This window comes from Phyllobates terribilis, unplaced genomic scaffold (assembly GCF_046119375.1).
Source record: "Phyllobates terribilis strain yellow unplaced genomic scaffold, ASM4611937v1 Scaffold_7__3_contigs__length_470593459, whole genome shotgun sequence".
Classification (NCBI taxonomy): Eukaryota; Metazoa; Chordata; class Amphibia; order Anura; family Dendrobatidae; genus Phyllobates; species Phyllobates terribilis.
Genome location: NW_027362767.1, coordinates 131061135 through 131078079, shown reverse-complemented (window position 1 = coordinate 131078079; position 16945 = coordinate 131061135). Strand labels below are relative to the sequence as shown.

At 44.1% G+C, this 16945-nt stretch overlaps 1 protein-coding gene across 9 annotated transcripts in view; it reads right to left on the bottom strand.

The window, feature by feature from the left end:
- Positions 1-16945, bottom strand: part of MTA1 (metastasis associated 1) — a 133994-nt gene that overhangs the window by 105774 nt on the left and 11275 nt on the right. For all 9 annotated transcript variants that reach the window (XM_073639150.1, XM_073639152.1, XM_073639151.1 and 6 more), the window contains exon 2: positions 2999-3066. In XM_073639150.1, coding sequence (XP_073495251.1) covers positions 2999-3066 — 68 coding nt within the window. The remainder of the gene's footprint in view (positions 1-2998; positions 3067-16945) is intronic.

Below are 16945 nucleotides of genomic sequence, written 5' to 3'. Positions count from 1 at the left end.
TAGGGGAGACAGAGAAAAAACTTAGAACAAGGATGAATCATCATCGCCACACAATAAAAGAAAAAAGAATAGATCTGCCTGTAGCCAAGCATTTTTGTTCCACTGATCACAGCATAAAAGACATGAAATTACTGGTATTAAAAGGTAACTTCAAATCTCAAAGAGAAAGAAGAGTCTCGGAATATAAACTCATGGTGACCTTTAACACTTTCAGAGCAGGAATGAATGTGTCGCATGGATTTATGTCATTCTACATCAACTAAGGAATGCGCTCCTCAGACTCTCAGACCTGTGAGGCCATCACAACACTGGACACAGGACCTTCACACTCCTTATCTATTAACTGCTAAAATATTTATAGCCAGAACTGTTGATCTCTTCCATAATAACTCTGCTTTTCATCACATGTCTTACCTATTCCATTTTTTTGTGTGTCTTATTGTGTATAAATATGTGACTCTTCAGATTTTGTGGTATACTAAAATATTTTTCTATCTAGTGGCTAACACGGTACAAGAATATACATTTTCCCTATGCACACGTTGAATATTTTTGACTTGCAGATGTGTCCTAGGTAATGAGCGCAGCGCTTGCAAGCTCTTTGAGGCAGCCCTCCGATGCTGCAGAAGCAAAGCCGTCTCTGCTCGCAGCTGTACTGCTGGTCCAAACTGTCAATCATAAGACGTGCACCACCTCCAGGGTGGGCAGGAAGCCGGGAGGCAGGGGCGCGCTGTGCTCATGAAGAGAAAAGGTGTGGCAACCCCATTAAGGGGTTGTCCGATGTTTGGGCAACTATTTCTTAAAATGCTAAATTTCCCCATTTAAAATAAAAACATATGTTGGCGCTCACTCTTCCCTCAAAACAAAATTAAAACATCCAGGGGACGTATGAGCACTGCAGCCTGTTATGCCAATGTAACCAGCGGGTTGGAACCTGGTGCTGACATCACTGGAATGGCACAGGTGTGGGAGGCAAGTATATGTGATCTTTATTTTCAAAGGGGCAATTTAAGGTGATGTTCACACGTGGCAGATAAACTGCGATATTCCACAGGAATCTGCAGGCGAAAAAAATCTGTTAACAGCAGTAGCATCAAAGCGAGTGAAATTTCACCAAGTCTCAACCTTACAAAGGGGAAAAAGCTGCAGGAAATCCACATGTAACACAGATTTGCAGAAAACTTGCACATGTGAACATACCTTAAAAGGTTATCTGTCAGAAGGTTTTTGCTATGTAATCTGATGACAGCATGAGGTAGGGGGTTAAAACACTGAATTCAATGATGTGTCACTTATCAGGCTATGGTGCTGTTGTTTACTTACAGTGAAGGTTTTATTACCAGGAGATAAGCTGGTGTGTGAGAACTAGTCCTCCTGTGATAAGCAGCTCACTATCTATAGACTATATACATACACAGCTTGATGTGGGCGAGGTTAAATGTGGTGGGGGCGGGGTTAGCTTTCTCAGCTCAGCTGCATTCTACATTTAACAGCTCCGACTGTCAGAACGGCTGCACCCAGTAAACTAAGTGATACATCGCTGGATTCAGGGTCTTTGCCCCCTACATCATGCTGCTCTCAGATGAAGCAGCAAAAACCTCCTGATTTCCTTTGAAGTGAATCTGAGCTTATCAATTCTATCTTCCTTAAATGGGGTTGTCTCCCTTCTTTTCTTCAGGAGTGCACCTCCCGGCTTCCTGTGGAGGTGAGCTCCTGAAGATTGACAGTAGAACCAGTGGCATGGTCGCACCGCTGGTCCAACTAAGAGCTCTCCCAGACTGCCGGCAGAACCAGGAAGCCAGCTTTGCCTCTTTATGATGGGAGAAGCACAGGGCACTGAGGCCGGTCAGATCCAGCCAGAATAGAGAGGTTCTAAGACGTAGAACCCACAAGAGGCGTAAATGCCTTGCCTCGGTGACTGCCCATGAGGACACCACAGTGGTGGCCGGTAACCTAGGCAAAGAACTGAACACTAATGTAGAATTAAATATTACTTTGTTCTTGAGAACAAGGAGGATTTTTATTAAGAAAATGAATTGTTTTTGCAATTTCAACCATATAAGAAATTGAGACAAATCCTTTAAAGAGTAAATAAACTACGATTTTGTAATTTTGTACAGCTCGGAAAGTTATGAAACTTTGCAAATCACTTTATTTTATTAGAGGATTTGTCTAATAGAATACATACTCCAAACCCCGGCTTTTCTCTAGTCTATTTCCCTGACTTCAGTGGCATTGATATCAGAACGTCCTCATTTGGAGTACAGATGATGGCAGTGATGGGTCAGCGCCGGTGTGTCACTGTCTCTGGGGAGAAGCTGCTGCAGGAGATTGTCCTAATAAGCACAACACTCAGGGGAGGAGACAGGAGCTGACCCATCACTGCCATCATCTGTACTCCAAATAAGATGTCCTATTACTGCAGCTAAAGTCAAGGAAATAGACTGGAGAAAATCCTGAGTCTGGAAGTCACTTGTAAGCATTTTTTTTTTTTTTTAGAATTAGAAGGCCGACAAATTCTCTAACAAAGTGATTTGCAAAGTTTCATGCTGGACACAATTATTATAAAAATGAAAAATAAATATATATTTTACACTTTAAATTAACTGGTTACAGGATACCAACAGAGTAACTTTACAGAAACCCTCCAAGCACATTAAATGGGTATTTTGGTCAAGATCTTCACATCTCCATACATTATCCTGACATATAAGATCTTCCCATCTCTGCCATATACTAATACAAAAGCAAGTGCCACCAAGTAAATGCCGAGTTCTGAGTCACAGGCGGCATGAACAGGTTGTATCGCATTTTCAATTAATATTATGGTTTGTAGGTGTATCCAATACGTGGGATATGCGGCTCTAATCATCAATCCCATTGTCATTCAATAAAACATTCACAATTATAGGTTTGTAAAAGAGGAATTTCCAGAAATCCAGTTTCCTACACACGAGACTATTACACAAAACCTATACCCGGCTGACACGATACGCACCTTGTTAAGTTCTTCTATTCTTCTTATCAGGTACGGGTTACTTGAAGAATTTTCAAAGTAAACATAATCTGAAAAATAGACAAAATTATAAAAAGACATGTCAAAAGGTTATTTGCAAAAGTAACATGTATATAACATAGACCACAACACCCATCTTCCCGGACAGTAGTCTAATGGCTGTGTCTGACCCTACAGGAACATGGTTTGATCATACCACAGCTCCTGGGCAGGGGAGGGAGCAAAAGAGTATACAGACAGGACAGCCCGGGATCACAGCTGATTCTTTCTTTGATGTAAAACATTGTTTAAAAACAGGTAGGGAAATGTTTTATCTCACAGAAAGAATCAGCTGTGATCCCATCCTGTCCTGTCTGTATACTCTTTTGTTTCCTCCCCTGCCCAGGAGATGTGGTATGATCAGTCCGTGTTCCTGCACAGTCAGACACAGCCATTACACAGTACACAGCAGGGGCTCATTCATAAGATTATCTCAGCACAGGAACATTTTATTTAATCACATCCAATTGTGGAACTTATTATTATTCCAAGATCTATTGATTAAAATCAACTTTCGTTTGTGGGAAAACCCCTTTAAGGCACGCAACTCTGGGCATCCCTTCGCATCCTTCCCTGTGACTCGATCACAGGGGGCTGATGGGTTACTATTAAAGTCAGGGGTCTGCTGAAAGCCCTCATGACTGCCATGTCGCTACTGCTGTAAAAGCCCATGATGATTGCAAGTTCAAGTCCTGCTACCTAGCCAGGCCAAGTAAAAGGTTTTAAAACCATTAAGAAATAATAATTGCCTTCCATTGAAAAGATATTTAAAAAAAAAAAAAAGATCCGACTTAAAAATAAAAAAATGTTTTGGCGACACAATCCAATTTATTACCCCTCAAATTTCTGACTTTCAACAACAAAAAAAAACAACTCAGTAACTATACAAATTTAATATCGCCGTACTCGTACACACCTGATCAGTCATATTCCTAGGTCATGTATATGTAAAAAAAATAAATAAAAGCACAAACCAAAGATTGGCCACGGCACGAAGGGTTTAACGGGCCTAGGCAAAAAGTGTATGGGAACGGGAGGAGTATTCATAACATATCGGGCCTTTCATCATCGGCATTTGCAATTTATTGCAGTCACTTTTCTTTTTTTTGTCTTATGGTATTTGCTGACCTTTCTACCCACAAAACAAGGGTACGATGAGCTCTAGAGCAGGGGTCTGAAACACGTGGCCCACCAGGCTCCATTGTGCTTCCCTTGGACCCCCGATACGATTGTAGCCCAGTCCAGGGGCCGCCGATGTCAGCGTTTCTTTTCAACTAAACGGACGGACACACACACATTCAATTGAGATGTATTGCGGTGCAGAAACCGGCACTTTATACCGCAATACCAGAATCAGCCACTGGCCAATCAGAGGCCGGCGACCGACATCAGCATCTTTATCGCAGCCGCGCATGACATCACTGCCATGCACCGCCCCGGCTGTGGAGGAAGAAGGGAACACTGTTCACCGAGGGAGAGAGCTCAGGTGAGAAGGATTTTTTTTTGTGTGTGTAAAGAGCGACAGAATGTGAGACATTGTTACAAGATCAAGATGGGGACACTACTACAAGATGGGGGCCGGGATGGGTGACACTACTACAAGATGGGGGCCGGGATCGGCAACATTAATACAAGATGGGAACATTATTACAAGATGGGGACCATTATTACAAGGGAAATTATAAAATTGGGGACATTTTTACAGAACAGGGGACATTATTACTATAAAGGGCTAATTATAAAACAATAATATTGTATGGGGCAGATTGGAAGAAAAAAAATAAAAACTATTTTGAAAAAGATACAGTGGGTACAGAAAGTATTCAGACCCCTTTAAATGTTTCACTCTTTGTTTCATTGCAGCCATTTGGTAAATTCTAAAAAGTTCATTTTTTTCTCATTAAAGTACACTCTGCACCCCATCTTGACTGAAAAAAACAGAAATGTAGAATTTTTTTGCAAATTTATTAAAAAAAGAAAACTGAAATATCACATGGTCATAAGTATTCAGACCCTTTGCTCAGTATTGAGTAGAAGCCCCCTTTTGAGCTCGTACAGCCATGAGTCTTCTTGGGAATGATGCAACAAGTTTATCACCCCTGGATTTGGGGATCCTCTGCCATTCTTCCTTGCAGATCCTCTCCATTGGATGGTGAACATTGGTGGACAGCCATTTTCAGGTCTCTTCAGAGATGCTCAATTGAGTTCAGGTCAGGGCTCTGGCTGGGCCAGTCAAGAATGGTCACAGAGTTGTTCTGAAGCCACTCCTTTGTTATTTTAGCTGTGTGCTTAGGGTCATTGTCTTGTTGGAAGGTGAACCTTTGGCCAAGTCTGAGGTCCAGAGCACTCTTGAAGAGGTTTTCATCCAGGACATCTCTGTACTTGGCCGCATTCATGTTTCCTTCAATTGCAACCAGTCATCCTGTCTCTGCAGATGAAAAACATCCCGATAGCATGATGCTGCCACCACCATGGTTCACTGTTGGGATTGTATTGGGCAGGTGATGAGCAGTGCCTGGTTTTCTCCACACATATCGCTTAGAATTATCACCAAACAGTTCTATATTCATCTCATCAGACCAGAGAATCTTATTTCTCATAGTCTGGGAGTCCTTCATGTGTTTTTGAGCAAACTATGCAGGCTTTCATATGTCTTGCACTGAGGAGAGGCTTCCGTCGGGCCACTCTGCCATAAAGGCCCGACTGGTGGAGGGCTGCAGTGATAGTTGACTTTGTGGAACTTTCGCCCATCTCCCTACTGCATCTCTGGAACTCAGCCACAGTGATCTTGGGGTTCTTCTTTACCTCTCTCACCAAGGTTCTTCTCTCACGATTGCTCAGTTTGAATGAACGGCCAGGTCTAGGAAGACTTCTGGTGGTCCCAAACTTCTTCCATTTAAGGATTATAGAGGCCACTGTGCTCTTAGCAACCTTGAGTACTGCAGAAATTCTTTTGTAACCTTGGTCAGATCTGTGCCTTGCCACAATTCTGTCTCTGAGCTCCTTGGGCAGTTCTTTTGAGCTCATGATTCTCATTTGGTCTCACATGCACTGTGAACTGTGAGGTCTTATATAGACAGGTATGTGCCTTTCCAAATCAAGTCCTATCAGTTTAATTAAACACAGATGGACTCCAATGAAGGAGCAAAACCATCTCAAGGAGGATCACAAGGAAATGGACAGCATGTGACTAAAATATGAGTGTCTGAGCAAAGGGTCTGAAGACTTACGACCATGTGATATTTCAGTTTTTCTTTAATAAATTTGCAAAAATTTCTACATTTCTGTTTTTTTTTTTCAGTCAAGATGGGGTGCAGAGTTTACTTTAATGAGAAAAAAATAACTTTTTAGAATTCACCAAATGGCTGCAATGAAACAAAGAATGAATAATTGAAAGGGGTTTGAATACTTTCTGTACCCATTGGAAGTATGAAAAAATAACAGAAAAATATTTGGCCACTAAAAAGGCTGTTTTATGTAAAAACTGAAGTAAAAATGACCTGTGCCCATATAATAAGCACAATTAAAAAGAATAAAAAAATGGTTATCCAAAAGTCACATAGAAAAATGGTATCACTGAAAACCTCTTCTCCCTCAAAGAATGTGGCTCTTCATATTCAGATTTTGTGTAGCCCATTTACCCGGCTGAGTTTGAGACCGCTGTTGTAGAGCACGCCGACAAAACAAGCTACGATGAGCTCCAGAGCACGCCTACAAAACAAGCTACGATGAGCTCCAGAGCACGCCTACAAAACAAGCTACGATGAGCTCCAGAGCACTCCTACAAAACAAGCCAAGATGTACTCCAGAGCACGCCTACAAAACAAGCCAAGATGAGCTCCAGAGCACGCCCACAAAACAAGCTAAGATGAGCTCCAGAGCACGCCCACAAAACAAGCTAAGATGAGCTCCAGAGCACGCCCACAAAACAAGCTAAGATGAGCTCCAGAGCACGCCCACAAAACAAGCTAAGATGAGCTCCAGAGCACGCCTACAAATCAAGCTACGATGAGCTCCAGAGCACTCCTACAAATCAAGCTACGATGTACTCCAGAGCACTCCTACAAAACAAGCTACGATGAGCTCCAGAGCACGCCTACAAAACAAGCTACGATGAGCTCCAGAGCACGCCTACAAATCAAGCTACGATGAGCTCCAGAGCACTCCTACAAATCAAGCTACGATGAGCTCCAGAGCACTCCTACAAATCAAGCTACGATGTACTCCAGAGCACTCCTACAAAACAAGCCAAGATGAGCTCCAGAGCACGCCCACAAAACAAGCTACGATGAGCTCCAGAGCACGCCCACAAAACAAGCTACGATGAGCTCCAGAGCACTCCTACAAAACAAGCTACGATGAGCTCCAGAGCACGCCTACAAAACAAGCTACGATGAGCTCCAGAGCACTCCTACAAAACAAGCTACGAAGTACTCCAGAGCACGCCTACAAAACAAGCTACGATGAGCTCCAGAGCACGCCTACAAAACAAGCTACGATGAGCTCCAGAGCACTCCTACAAATCAAGCTACGATGAGCTCCAGAGCACTCCTACAAATCAAGCTACGATGTACTCCAGAACACTCCTACAAATCAAGCTACGATGAGCTCCAGAGCACGCCTACAAAACAAGCTACGATGAGCTCCAGAGCACGCCCACAAAACAAGCTACGATGAGCTCCAGAGCACTCCTACAAATCAAGCTACGATGTACTCCAGAGCACTCCTACAAATCAAGCTACGATGAGCTCCAGAGCACACCTACAAAACAAGCTACGATGAGCTCCAGAGCACTCCTACAAAACAAGCTACGATGAGCTCCAGAGCACACCTACAAAACAAGCTACGATGAGCTCCAGAGCACGCCTACAAAACAAGCCACGATGAGCTCCAGAGCACGCCTACAAATCAAGCTACGATGAGCTCCAGAACACTCCTACAAAACAAGCTAAGATGAGCTCCAGGGCACGCCCACAAAACAAGCTACGATGAGCTCCAGAGCACGCCTACAAAACAAGCTACGATGAGCTCCAGAGCACGCCTACAAAACAAGCTACGATGAGCTCCAGAGCACGCCTACAAATCAAGCTACGATGAGCTCCAGAGCACTCCTACAAATCAAGCTACGATGTACTCCAGAGCACTCCTACAAATCAAGCTACGATGAGCTCCAGAGCACGCCTACAAATCAAGCTACGATGAGCTCCAGAGCACTCCTACAAATCAAGCTACGATGTACTCCAGAGCACTCCTACAAAACAAGCCAAGATGAGCTCCAGAGCACGCCCACAAAACAAGCTACGATGAGCTCCAGAGCACGCCCACAAAACAAGCTACGATGAGCTCCAGAGCACTCCTACAAAACAAGCTACGATGAGCTCCAGAGCACGCCTACAAAACAAGCTACGATGAGCTCCAGAGCACTCCTACAAAACAAGCTACGAAGTACTCCAGAGCACGCCTACAAAACAAGCTACGATGAGCTCCAGAGCACGCCTACAAAACAAGCTACGATGAGCTCCAGAGCACTCCTACAAATCAAGCTACGATGAGCTCCAGAGCACTCCTACAAATCAAGCTACGATGTACTCCAGAACACTCCTACAAATCAAGCTACGATGAGCTCCAGAGCACGCCTACAAAACAAGCTACGATGAGCTCCAGAGCACGCCCACAAAACAAGCTACGATGAGCTCCAGAGCACTCCTACAAATCAAGCTACGATGTACTCCAGAGCACTCCTACAAATCAAGCTACGATGAGCTCCAGAGCACACCTACAAAACAAGCTACGATGAGCTCCAGAGCACTCCTACAAAACAAGCTACGATGAGCTCCAGAGCACACCTACAAAACAAGCTACGATGAGCTCCAGAGCACGCCTACAAAACAAGCCACGATGAGCTCCAGAGCACGCCTACAAATCAAGCTACGATGAGCTCCAGAACACTCCTACAAAACAAGCTAAGATGAGCTCCAGGGCACGCCCACAAAACAAGCTACGATGAGCTCCAGAGCACGCCTACAAAACAAGCTACGATGAGCTCCAGAGCACGCCTACAAAACAAGCTACGATGAGCTCCAGAGCACGCCTACAAAACAAGCTACGATGAGCTCCAGAGCACGCCTACAAAACAAGCTACGATGAGCTCCAGAGCACGCCTACAAATCAAGCTACGATGAGCTCCAGAGCACTCCTACAAATCAAGCTACGATGTACTCCAGAGCACTCCTACAAATCAAGCTACGATGAGCTCCAGAGCACGCCTACAAATCAAGCTACGATGAGCTCCAGAGCACTCCTACAAATCAAGCTACGATGTACTCCAGAGCACTCCTACAAAACAAGCCAAGATGAGCTCCAGAGCACGCCCACAAAACAAGCTACGATGAGCTCCAGAGCACGCCCACAAAACAAGCTACGATGAGCTCCAGAGCACGCCTACAAAACAAGCTACGATGAGCTCCAGAGCACGCCTACAAAACAAGCTACGATGAGCTCCAGAGCATGCCTACAAAAGCCACAGGTTATGATTTGTGGATATCCTATAGAAATAACCATATGTCTTGCTAAGAATTCCATCATGTGTGTAATACGAAGGAAATCCTGAAAACAAAACCTGTTTAGGTAGCCTTAAGAACTGGAGTTGAGAATAACTACTCTAGAGCACGACCCCATTAGACACATACAAGAGAGTTTATTAATCTTCAGAGCACGCCCACAAATGCCACATTTAGAAAATACACTTAGGCTATGTGCCCACGATGCAGAAATGCTCCGGATTTTTTTTGAGCGTTTCTGCATCTCCCTGGCAGAAAAAACGCATGCGGATTGTACATGCGGATTGCACATGCGTTTTTTCCTGCCAGGGACATGCGGATGCGTTCTTCACATGCATTTCCTCATGTGGGTTGACAAGCGCTTTCCAGGCGATTTTAGCATCACTTGGAAAGTGCTTGACAACTTGGTTACACTATATAAATCCATGCAACCGGAATGGATTTATATAGTGTGACCGAAAGAATGTTAAAAAATAAATATATACTTACCCTCCGATGGTCCCTGAAGTCTTTACTCGCTCCGTCTTGGCTTGCCGGCAGCTCGCGGTACACTAAAAGGACCTGCTGACATCAGCAGTCGCGTGACCAGTCACATGACTAAATGACGTCATGGCAGGTCCTTGAGTCCACCGCGATCTGCCGGCAAGCCAGGACAAGGACACTGGGGGCCATCAGAAGGGAAGTATAATGTATATTTTTTATTTTATTCTTTTTTTTACAGGTACTATGGTACCCGGGTCTGGAGGAGAGTCTCCTGTCTTCCGCACATTGAATCGCATGTAATCCTCATGTACAGATCCAGTGATGCGGATTACATGCGTTCCAATGCAAGTCAATGGCGGCGAAAACGCAGCGCTTCCGCTAAATAATTGTTAGTGCTGCGTTATTTTCCGCAATGATAATCCACAGAGGAAACTTCCGCAGCATGTGCACAGCACATGCGGATTATCATTGGGGAACATGGCAGACCTTCTACCAAGCGTTTCTGCAGCGGAATTGCCGCTGCAAAAACGCTTAAAAAAAAGCATCACGGGCACACAGCCTTAGGTCCAGAAATATTTGGACAGTGCCTGAATCTTCGTGATTTCAGCTCTGCAGGCCACTATTATTTATTTAAAAGGAAACAATGAGATGCAATTGTAGTGGAGACTTTCAGGTTTAATTAAAGTGGTTGTCCATAAGTGTTTTTGTAAATACCTTCTGTTGCAGTTACAACCTGTGAGCGGCGCTATCGCTGGCCTCTCACAGGCATCACGTGACCCCCGGCTGCAGCCGGCTCTGACATCAGCTGAAGTTACAAGTCCAGGCTGCACCTGAGGGTCCCTCTTCCGCATTCCAGGTGGATGCCAGGCTGTTGGTGAGGTTTCCCCGCACGTCACACCCGGCATCCATCGCGCGCTCTACCTCTCCTCATTCATCAGGAAAGCGCGCGGTGGATGCTGGGAATGACGCTCGGGGAAACCCCGTACACAACCCAGCAGTCACCGCGGGGACCCCAGCGCTGAGTCACGCCTCACTTGTCTTGAGGTCAGCGAGGGGTCATGTGATGCCTGTGAGCGGCCATCGATAGCGCCTCTCACAGGCAGAACCTGCAACAGAAGGTAATTACAAAGACAGTTATGGGCCCCGGGGGGGATACATTGGGGGCATAATAAAAAAGGTGTGACCAACTTCTTTAAAACAATTGAAGAAAAATATCCTGTGATACGTTTAGGAATTGCAAAAATTTTTCTACAATCCCTCCTCAATACAGGTGCTCAAAAGTAATTGGACAAATTAACTTCACCATAAATAAAATGTTCATTTTTAATACTTTCTAGAGAATCCTTTGCAGCAATGACGGCCTGAGGTCTGGAAGCCAAGAAGGTCACCAAACTTTGGGTTTTCTCCTTTGTGAGTTTTGCCGGCCTTTAAAGCAGCTGACATTAGTTGTTGCTTGTCTCTGGGTCTTTCTGCCTAACGTTTTGTCTTGAGCATGTGAAATGCTGCTTGATGGGGCTGAGATCTGGTGATGACATCTTTGCTTTCTCAGTATGTTTTGGGTCATTGTCCATCTGTACTGGGATGCACTGTCCAATCAGCCTTGCAGCATTTAGTTGAATCTGAGCTGAAAGTATCGTCCTGTACACACAGGATTCATCCCGCTGCTTCTGTCTTCAGTCACATCACCAATAACCACTAGAGACCCAGTGATTGGAAGTCATGCATGCCCGCACCATCACACTGCCTCCACCATGTGTTACAGAAGGTGTGGTGTGATTAGGATCAGGAGCTGTTCCAAGCCTTCTCCAGACTTTCTTCCTCCCATCACTCTGATACAGATTGATATCAGTTTTGCTTTTCCAGATCTGGGCGCTTTCTTTAGATGTTTTTTGGTAAAGTCTAATCTGGCCTTTCTATTTTTAAGGCCGATTAATGTTTTTCGCCTTGTGGTGAACCCTCTGTATTTGCTCTCATGAAGTCTTCTCTTTATGGTAGACTTAGATACTGAAATACAGACCTCCTGGAGAGTGTTCTCCACTTGGGTGGATGTTGTGAAGGGGGTTCTACTTCACCATGGGAAGGATTCTACTATCACCCATCATTGCTGTCTTCGCTGAACGTTCAGGCCTTTTTGAGTTCCCAAGCCCACCAGTGCACTTTTTTTTGCCGAATGTACCGAACTGTTGATTTGGCTGCTCCTAACAATTCTGCAATCTCTGATGGATTTCTTCTTTTTTTATTTCAGTCTAATGATAGTCTGCTTCTCTTCCAGTGAGAGCTCCTTTGACCGCATGTTATAGGTTCACAGCAGCAGCCCACCAAATGCAAATGCCACACCTGGAATCAGCTCTAGACCTATTACCTGCATAACCCTTTCACCACCTTGCGATTTTCCGTTTTTTTGCGCTTTCGTTTTTTGCTCCCCTTCTTCCCAGAGCCATCACTTTTTAATTTTTCAGTCAATATAGCCGTATGAGGGCTTGTTTTTTGCGGGACGAGTTGTACTTTTGAATGACACCATTTGATTTTAACATATTATGTACTGGAAAACAATTCCATGTGCGGTGAAACTGCAAAAAAAAGTGCAATTCCACAATAGTTTTTTTTTTTTTTCTACTGGCTTCAATAGTCCCCTTAGGAGACATGAAGCTGCGATCATCCGATCACTTGTCCTACAGTTAGCAGTAGCAAAAATCATGATCTCCTATGACTTCCAGCCATGAGCCGGCATCCATAGGAGATTCACAATGACAGTCACAGGGATCTTCTACAGACCCCAGCTGTCATGACAACCCATTGGCGCTCCACAATCACGTGACAGGTGCGCTGATGGGCAGAACTTGTGACTTGCCTCCACCAGGCATGGGTTAAATGCTGCTGTCAGTGATTGACAGCAGCACTTAACTAGTTAACAGCCGAGGATGGATCTTGGATCCACCCGCGGCTGTTAGAGGCACATGACAACTGATCGGATCAGCTGTCATGTGCAGGAGAAGATGCGGGCTCAGCGGCGGAGCCTGCATCAAAGGCAGGGACACGACCTTGGACATACCTATACTTCAAAGGTCATGAAGGGGTTAATTGATGATGGACTAATGGAGGGAAAATCCCATGCAGCCCATTAAACAGCTTTTGAGAAAATTGTCCTATTACTTTTTGGTCCCTTTAAAAAGAGGCCGCTCCGTATTACAGAGCTGTAATTCGTACTTACTTCAATTAGGATATGAATAGCCTCAAATTAAAGCTGAGAGTCGGCACTATAAGCCCAGATTGATATATAACTATCTTGAATATGTTTTATAAACTGCTAAAATTACAAAACTTGTGTCACTGTACAAATAGTTCTGGACCTAACGGTACTGTACAGATATAATCACACAGTCCTTTCATGACAATTTTTCTGGAAGAAAAAAATATCAATGTCAAATAAATGCTTTGGAAAGGCATTTTTGAAACATTTTCTGTGTGGAGGATGTTTTTTTTTCCTGCTTCAACTGATTCAGTTGTCAAATTTGGAGCAGCATTTTTTTTTCTGCAGAAACAACTCAAGAATCGGGAGCATTTGGACATTTCAAGCTGATAGAGGACCAGTCAGCCATGGACAGAGCACCAGACCTCTTCATTCAGTACAGGCAAAATCAGTCCCAAATCCTTGGAAAATCGGCGAGAAAACCGAAACCACCAATGGTAATTTTTGACAGAAAAGCATCTAATTTTTTCTGAAACTTCATGCCTTCATTCAAAAGAAAGAGTTTGCATGTCAACGGACCAATGGGACCCCCACTAATCCCAAAGGGGCTGAGAGGCCGCATCAGAATGGAGTGATAGCAGTGTATGTGCCACCAACCAAACCATTCTTTACAAAATTTATGGAGACAGATGACTACATCATCAGATTTTTCTGGCAGTTCAGAGCCCTGATCTCACCATCATCGAGTGTCTGGGATTACAGGAAGAGACAGATTTACGCAAGCGACTTCCACAGAAGATCTGTGATTAGCTCTCCAAGATGTTTGGAACAACCTCTCTGCCAAGTGCCCTCAAAAATTATTTGAAAGTGTACTCATCAGAAGGCAAACGGCAGTGGCATAACTAAAGTCTGATGGGCCCCGATGCATGATCTGTACCGGCCCCGCACCCCACATCCTGGTATATATTCCTCATTCTGCAGCTGTTCTTTAATGTATAGATGTATACTCACCAGGGGCGTACATAGAAGTCATGGGGCCCCATAGCATAAGTATAATGCACTCCCCACAGTCCAGTCCTCCATATAGTATAATGCACTCCCCACAGTCCAGTCCTCCATATAGTATAATGCACTCCCCACAGTCCAGTCCTCCATATAGTATAATGCACTCCCCACAGTCCAGTCCTCCATATAGTATAATGCACTCCCCACAGTCCAGTCCTCCATATAGTATAATGCACTCCCCACAGTCCAGTCCTCCATATAGTATAATGCACTCCCCACAGTCCAGTCCTCCATATAGTATAATGCACTCCCCACAGTCCAGTCCTCCATATAGTATAATGCACTCCCCACAGTCCAGTCCTCCATATAGTATAATGCACTCCCCACAGTCCAGTCCTCCATATAGTATAATGCACTCCCCACAGTCCAGTCCTCCATATAGTATAATGCACTCCCCACAGTCCAGTCCTCCATATAGTATAATGCACTCCCCACAGTCCAGTCCTCCATATAGTATAATGCACTCCCCACAGTCCAGTCCTCCATATAGTATAATGCACTCCCCACAGTCCAGTCCTCCATATAGTATAATGCACTCCCCACAGTCCAGTCCTCCATATAGTATAATGCACTCCCCACAGTCCAGTCCTCCATATAGTATAATGCACTCCCCACAGTCCAGTCCTCCATATAGTATAATGCACTCCCCATAGTCCAGTCCTCCATATAGTATAATGCACTCCCCATAGTCCAGTCCTCCATATAGTATAATGCACTCCCCATAGTCCAGTCCTCCATATAGTATAATGCACTCCCCATAGTCCAGTCCTCCATATAGTATAATGCACTCCCCATAGTCCAGTCCTCCATATAGTATAATGCACGCCCCATAGTCCTCCATATAGTATAATGCACGCCCCATAGTCCTCCATATAGTATAATGCACGCCCCATAGTCCTCCATATAGTATAATAGAACCCCCATAGTCCTCCATATAGTATAATACACAGCCTATAGTCCTCCATATAGTATAATGCACAGCCTATAGTCCTCCATATAGTATAATACACAGCCCATAGTCATCCATGTAGTATAATGCCCATCCCATAGTCATCCATGTAGTATAATGCCCATCCCATAGTCATCCATGTAGTAGTATGGCCACCGTGTACTCACTGATTTAAAAATAAAAATCCTAACCTTCCCTCCGCTCCCCCACCATGCGGCGTCCTCTTCTGAAGCCGGCAGCTGACTTCAGCATGCAAGCGATGGGAGCGCATGACGTCACTGCCATGTGCCCCCGATCATGTGCACACCGACGTCAGCTACTTGCCTCTGATTGGCCGGCAGCATGCATTATCATGCATAGACCTGATGGGTCTGTTCGCTGCAATACACTTCAGCCGAACGTGCGTCCGAGGGCACACATCCAGCTGAAGTATTTGATGGTGTCGGGGGGCCCCTCACCTGCCAGGCCCAGTCGCAGGGAGACCGCAGTAGTTACGCCCCTGGCAAAGGGTTATCACACCAAATATTGATGCGGTTTGATTTATATTTCGCTTTTGTACATTCACTTTGCATTTTGTGAATTGATAAGTTATTTTTAACACCTCTATTTTTATAAGCATTCTTAAATTGCAGCATTCTTAACACACATTCACAATATAAATAATAAAAAAAACACTGTGTCCTTCTATTGATATAATCAGTGTTATGCTAATGACAATCAGGTCTGCGAACGCTATGAAGGCCATATGAAGATATGATGAAGAACGAGTGGCGTAGAGCGCCATCAGCACACAATGGGATGATTTCAGCAAAAATTGGTATTCTAATGTGCGCGATGTACACAGGCTCCAGACTAAACAATGCAAATTTCATAAAAATGTATCAAAGCTTCAGGTGATTATGCAGCAAACAATATGCAAGAATTACAAGACATTTGATTACATTCAGCAAAGCAAATCAAACGTCTGCATCTCGAAATCTGCAAAAAAAAAAAAAAAAAAAAAGCCTGAAAAAATAAATGCGCGAGTCTTCTAAGTTATCGTGGTTAAGAAATGAGGAGTTAGATTTAGGCTATGTTCACACACGTGTTTTTTTCTGATGCAAATCTGCTGCTAACTTTTCTCTGGCAGGAAAACAGCTGCGTTAAAAACGCAGGTTTTGTTGCGTTTTTTTGACCACCCATTACTTCCTATGGGTGAAAAAAAGCAGCAAAAAAGCTGAAAGAAGTGACATGCTCTATTTTCCAAAAACACAACCAAGGAACAAAATAAGCAAAAAAAAAAAAAAAAGCAATTTGGACATAATTGCACACAAAATCCCCAAAATGGGAAAGACAAAATCGTTTGCACCCTTCCAAAACTGTGGGTAAACAACTTTGTTTCAAGCATGTGATGCTCGTTCAAACTCATCGGTGGCAAGTAACAGGTGTGGGCAATAAGAAAATCACACCTAAAACCATATAAAAAAAGAAGTTGACTCAATCTTTGCATTGTGTTTGTGTGTGCCACACTAAGCATGGAGAACAGAAAGAGGAGGAGAGAACTTTTGAGAGCCAAAATTGGTGAAAAATATCAACAATCTCAAGGTTACAAGTCCATCTCTAGAGATCTTTTTACAGCTTTTGCCAGATACAGCTGGCAAAGC